The sequence below is a fragment of the Elephantulus edwardii genome, unplaced genomic scaffold, assembly GCF_000299155.1.
Source record: "Elephantulus edwardii isolate Elephantulus edwardi_28Jun2011 unplaced genomic scaffold, EleEdw1.0 scaffold00216, whole genome shotgun sequence".
Lineage (NCBI taxonomy): Eukaryota > Metazoa > Chordata > Mammalia > Macroscelidea > Macroscelididae > Elephantulus > Elephantulus edwardii.
The window spans coordinates 2645421-2651420 of record NW_006399966.1 but is presented as its reverse complement, the minus strand read 5'-3'; the positions used below and the strand labels follow the sequence as shown (position 1 = coordinate 2651420).

At 56.7% G+C, this 6000-nt stretch overlaps 1 protein-coding gene across 1 annotated transcript in view; it reads left to right on the top strand.

Annotated features, from left to right (window-relative positions):
• The first annotated feature begins 327 nt into the window (after positions 1-327).
• WNT3 (wingless-type MMTV integration site family, member 3) overlaps positions 328-6000 on the top strand; it is a 58157-nt gene continuing 52484 nt past the window's right edge. The window contains exon 1 of the mRNA XM_006897818.1: positions 328-563. Coding sequence (XP_006897880.1) covers positions 484-563 — 80 coding nt within the window. The 5' untranslated portion in view covers positions 328-483. The remainder of the gene's footprint in view (positions 564-6000) is intronic.

The window sequence follows — 6000 nt, the reverse complement described above, 5'->3', positions numbered from 1 at the left end:
TAGAGAAATGAGCCACCCAGCAGTGCCTAGGCCAGGGTGGCACCTCCACAGACGCCGAGCCCGCGCCCGGGCTCCCTAACGCTGGCCGGCTGGGGGCCGCAGCAGCCCCGGGTCGGCGGAGGGGCGTGCGTGCGTGTGCCCCCCGAGCTGCCCGCGCGCGCGCGCAGGGCGCGGGCTTCGCCCAAGTTTGCCGGGCGCTGCCCTGGGCGGCGGAGCGGGCCCGGGAGGGAGGGGCCGTGATTGACAGGCCAACTAGAGACTCATCTCTTACCTTAGGCCGCGGGCGCTGATTGGCTGCTCGCTGACATCCTCAAACCCGGCTGCTCCGCGCTGGGCTCGGAGGGGGGCGGCTGCGGGTGGAGGTGCGCTTCTGACAAGCCCGAAAGTCATTTCCAATCTCAAGTGGACTTTGTTCCAACTATTGGGGGCGTCGCTCCCCCTCTTCATGGTCGCGGGCAAACTTCCTCCTCGGCGCCCGTTCTAATGGAGCCCCACCTGCTCAGGCTGCTCCTGGGCCTCCTTCTCGGTGGCACCAGGGTCCTCGCCGGCTACCCGATTTGGTGGTAAGGCTCGCCTCTCGTCCGCGCGCCGGGCCCGGGGAGGTGGGGGGCAGCGGCTGCGGGTGGGCTGCGGCAGAGCCGGGGCGCCTTTCTGCTTGCCTCCCTCCAGACCCCCACCCGCCAGCCCCTCCTGGGTTTTTCTGCTGGTGTCGCCTTCAGAATCTAACTCCTGGCTCCTGTGAGAATCACCATTTTCCCTGCCACTCATCGCTTCCGAGGGACTCTAATTCTTAGGTCTCCCCCCCAACCCTCCACCCGTGCGCACCAGGGGGCCCCGAGACCCTCCATTCGTCCGCAGCGGGCTTTCTGGAAAGCCAGCGCTGTCCCCAGGGTCCAGCCACTCCTCTGCTCCATTTTGGGGTCATCGTGGGCAAAACCATGGTGTTTCTTAATTGCCACCTCCATCCCTTCCCAAGCCCCCGTCCGGAGACTGCCCCACAATCACCCCCTTTGCCTTCGTGTTTCAGACCGCAAAGGCGTCAGGGGGTCGGGGTGGGGGCAAGAGGTTGGCGGAATTTCATTCGATTCTCCCCACTCCTCCAGATTCATCTGGAGCCTGTGAAGTGAATATGGGGTGTTCTTTATTTTCCCTCTGTGGTGCCATTGAATTCGGATTTTTAATCATTTCGTGTTGTGTCCATCTTGGTCAGAAAAAAAAGAGGGGAGGTGAGGCTTGAAAAGGTAGTTGTTTGGGGAGGGGTGGGCTTGTTGTTCTTTGATGAAACCCCCAATTCTCCATGTCAGATTCGTTCCTTTTGGAAAATCGAGGAGCGTGGAGAAAGGCAGAGAAGGAAGGGCGCATTCGGTCCCTGAGAAATGCGGATACAAAAGGCATTTTAGCAAATAGGGCTGGGGATCTAAGCTCTGTACTTGGGGGTGTGCGCCTGGGCATGGGGGGACAACTGAGGAATAAACAGCCCTTTGAGTGTCCCAGATCTGGGGAGTCCCCTTGTTTTCCTGGCGGCCCCATCGCCCCCCACCCCCCTTGCAGGTCGTAAGGCTAGAGCAGAAGGACACACAGAAACCAGTTCTTTAAATTACACCCCGCCTCTCCTGGTCTCCAGCCCCCTGCATTCCAGAAAACTTTAATTAAGGAATCTTCCTCTCCTGGACCGAGAAGAGCCTGGGCCTGGGGGGGGTGGGAGGTGAGGAGGGAGAATTTGGGATCTCTGAAAGAAGATGGGGCCGCGGCCCCTGGAGTGCAAGCCCTTCTCTGGGTTTCAGGTCTGCTGAGTGACTCCACTTTCCCTCCCTTGTTACCCCCTCACCTCTGAACTTGGCAGGGGGTGTAGAGCCAGTGAAATATAGGGGCCACACCCCAAAATTTGCATCTAGCTGTCTGGGAGTGGGAGTATTTGTGTCTGGTTGTTTGGGAATCTCTGCGAGCTGGAGGGTGGGGGATGCTGATAGTTTCTGGTTAGAGGGGGCTGGGAGTGGTCCCAGGACAGACATCCAGCAAAGTATTTCTTCTGTCTGATCCATCCTTCCCTGGTACCATTGGGCTGGCCTCCGGCCTCCTGTACATAAAGAAGTCCCTGACGCGGACAAGGACTCTGGGATAGGGGCTCTGTCCTCTGGGAAGGCTGCTGCTGAAATTGTTCCTGCCTCATTCCTAACCTCCCCATCCCTGGGCCGAGACTGTGTCATTCTTCGCTTTCAGGGGTCTCTGGGGGAGGGTGAAGGGGAGGAGAGAAGGCTTGGAGCCTTGCTGGCAGGGACTGAGGAAAAGAAACCAGGTTTCCATACCCTCTGTAGGGAAGGAGGCACTTCCTGGGGCAGAGCTGAGCGGGTAGGTGGTGGTGGTGGTGGTGGTGGTGGTGGTGGTGGTGGTGGTGGTGGTGTCGTGAGGAGCAGAGGCAGGGGCCACCTAATAGGAAGAAACCAGGAGGAAAGCAGTAAGCCTGGAAGGCCTGGATACTGGTCCTAGCATAATACTAGACAGGCTAGGGGTGGGCAGAGGGACTGACGGGAGTGGGGATGGACCAGGGCTGCTGCTTTGTCTGAGAGGAGGGGAGACCCATGTCTGCATGTGGATGTGTGTGTGCATGTGACATGGGGGTGGGCAGAGGCCTCTGCGGGTGCACGTGTGGGTGCATGTGTGTGGGTCTGGGTCTAAGACCCTATGGAATGTCATCTACCCACTAGCGAGTCTGTGTGTAGGACTGTCTGCACCTGGGACTGGGCAGCTTTGTGACTGTGAACTCACACAGAGGTCCCCGGGGAGCCATGCCTGTGACAAGGTGAGGGCATAAGGTGTCTGTGTCTCTGCACACAAGTGTCAGCAAGTAGTGGTTATGTGTGTGTGTGTGTGTGTGTGTGTGTGTGTGTGTGTGTGTGTGTATGAGAGAGAATGAGCACGAGAGAAAGAGACAGAGGCAGAGAGCAAGGTCTAGAAGCATCTATGCCCATTTAAGGGTCAGTGCCCATGTTTGCTTGTGACGCTGTGTGTGACTGTGCTCATGCCTGAGCATGTGAGTGTATGTGAATACTGTGTGTATATGTCAGTGTGCATATGTATCATGTGTGTATGTCAGCGTCAGTGTGGTGCAGATGATACGACTGTTGCATGTATATACAAGTACAATGTGTATTTGAGTGTTGTCCGTGCGGGGGTTTGCATTGTGGGGGTGGGGGTGGGGGTGTGATTTGTGTGTGCACATGCTTTTGTGACAGCGTGAGGCTCTTTGTGCGTGAACATGGGTGCTCATGGCCATGACCTGGTTGTGCTTGGAAGTATAAGTGTGACCCTCACTTCTGTAGCCATGTGAAGGCTGGATCTGGGTTTGTCTGTGATGTTGTCCCCAAGAACTGGTGACCGTGATAAGGCCGTGGTTGCATGTCTGTGTGTGGGCTTGCAGACAATGACCTGGAGGTGGGGAGTGGGGACGATACAGGGTGCTTGGGGAGCAGCTGTGGTCCCTGAGGGGTGATCACCCAGCCTGGGCCCAGCAGGAGACAAGACGTGCTCTGAGGGACAGCATAGCCTTCCCCAGGTGAACTCACCTGTCTGCCGGAAGACTGCTCCCAGCTCTCTTTGGTCTTGGAGGTGGGGTGGAGGGTGAGTCACCTCTTAGGGCTGGGGCCTCATTGGGCCTGGGGCATTGGACAGGTCTTAGATTCCTATTTCTACTGTGCCCCCAGGCAGGCAAAGGCCAGTCCTTTTAGCCTCCCTCCTGCCTGCTCTCCTCGGCCCACCCAGGACACAATTTGCAGGGAAAATGAGTTCCGGGATGCTCTTCAGGGACAGCCCCCTTTGTGGCCCTTGACGCTCAGGCCCGTTTTCTGGGGGCTATGGGTGAAGAATCCCAGAAGGAAGAGTCTGAGTGAGGTTCAGAGGGAAGTGGTGTGCCCAGGGCTGCACAGCCAGGTAGTGGCAGACCTGGGACCGGAAGCCATGACAGCTGCACTGATTTCTGTAATTCTCCTTGTCAGCCCCAGTTAGCTCCTGGTAGAGAAACTTGTCTTTCTTCTCCTTCCTGGGGGGAAAGGGAACCTGCCCTTTTTAGGGCCCGGCCAGTGCCTGCTGCATTCCAGAGGTGGAGGCCCACATGGGAGGGGCCTGTGCAGGGGTCAGCGCTGGCTCACTTCTGGGGGGCTGTGGACCTGTGACCCTCCTCCTGAGCCTCTGTTTCCTCACTTTTCACATGGCGCCATCTCCTTGCTCTCTTTCACAAAGCGTTTTGCAGAGGAGTTCTCTTTCCATCATCCTAGGACTCGTCCCCGACGGGGGTGGCGCCTGCCTCAGTTTCCCCATCTATCAGATGTCCTGTTGCCTCCCTCACCCACAACCACCTCCACCCGCCTTTCAGAGGCTTGCGAACATGTTCAGTCAAACCCCATGGGGGTCAGTGGGCTGGGCCCAGGGAGGCAGCTGGAGACGGCGGGGGAGGAAGGCCTCAGGCCAGGTGTTAACACTTGTAACAGGCAGGAATTACAGCTGGCTGGCGCTGGCTGGCGAGGAGCTGAGCTGGCTGGAGGCTGTTGATCCCACAGACAGACAGACAGACAGACAGATGGGCAGATACCAGATCGGATGGCCAGGCTTTAAGCGGGTGGTCTCCCTTCGAAGGCGGCCCTCTCCTTTGGGGGGACTGGGTGGGGAAATGAATCCTGGACTCTTGGAACTGAGTTAACCGCCCTCTTGCTCTCACCTCTCCCCGCTGTGGGCGTATGGTACGCCAAGAGAGCAAACTTAGAGACTAGTCTTCTGATACTCTCCTGATGGGGCTATATTTTACTGCAGCAGGTCAAACATTATACCAGGAGCCCTTAATTCATAGGGGGAGACCTAGGGAAGGGACAGCCGCAGGCACAGATCTTCAAAATTTCAGAGCATTTTACCCATAGCTGGAGGGCAAGAGCTGAGTAATGGGTGGAGTCTGTGTCCACAACTGAACATCTCTCCAGCCAGGGAGCCCTGAGGGCCTCAGGTCCAGCAATAACCCCACTAATCCCCAAAGGGAAGGCCTCTGGGAGAATGTAGGAGGGGCATAAGTGGGACTTTGGTGATAAGCATCTTCAGTGGGCAGTCTCTTCCTTTTTCTGCAACTTTCTCAGTGGCAAATCCAGCCAGACTGTCCCAGGCCCCACACTCTGGTGGACAAAGGTGGATAAACTGAGGCAGAAATTCCAAAAGATAGACTCAGTCCAACATGTATCTCCCACCTTGCTTACTACATACAACCTGGTGCTAAGAAGCATTACGGGAGCCTGGACAGCTGTGGAACCAAGGAGATGACCCGGGTTGGGGAGCAAGCTGGGGGTGGGGGGGGATGTGTGCTGTGACCAGAGGGTTTACTTCTGACTCTGAGTAGGTTTCTCTTGAATCTGGGCAGGAGAGATGGAAGACACAGCTAGCAGATCCTTCTGGGGAGTGGGGTGGGGAGAAGACCTTTCTGGACTTGGGCTGGGGGAGGGGGCTCAAGAATCCCTGTTTGAGTTATAGAATCTCTTCTACACCAAGGAGAGAATTCCATAGAGTGAAGATACTCCCCACCACCTATCCCTAACCGGGGAAGAAGTGTCCCTAGCTCCTCCATCAAAGCTTACGACCATTCTGATACTCTATCTATATCCTTGTGTTGGCTTATGTGCTGGGAAATTGTGAATAGAGCTGAGAATTGTAATCTGCATTCAAGTTCTGAGACTGTCACAGCCTGGCTGTGCAATTTCACATGAATCTCTTTCCTTTTCTGGGCTTCAAGTCCCTGCCTCCCTCTGGACTTCATGTCCTTTGACCACTAGGAGAGGCCCCCTTCTGCCTCTCAGGACACAGGACTGTGGGGGGCTCTGTTCATTTCTGTGCAACCTAGAACTCCACAGCAGACCTTCTGAGCCTGCCTTACACAACCTACGTCGTGCATACAATCCACTCCCCCTTACTTCCGAGCCCTGTTGGAACTAAAGCCCAAAGCTGGCTCCCCAATTTCCCTGCCAACTG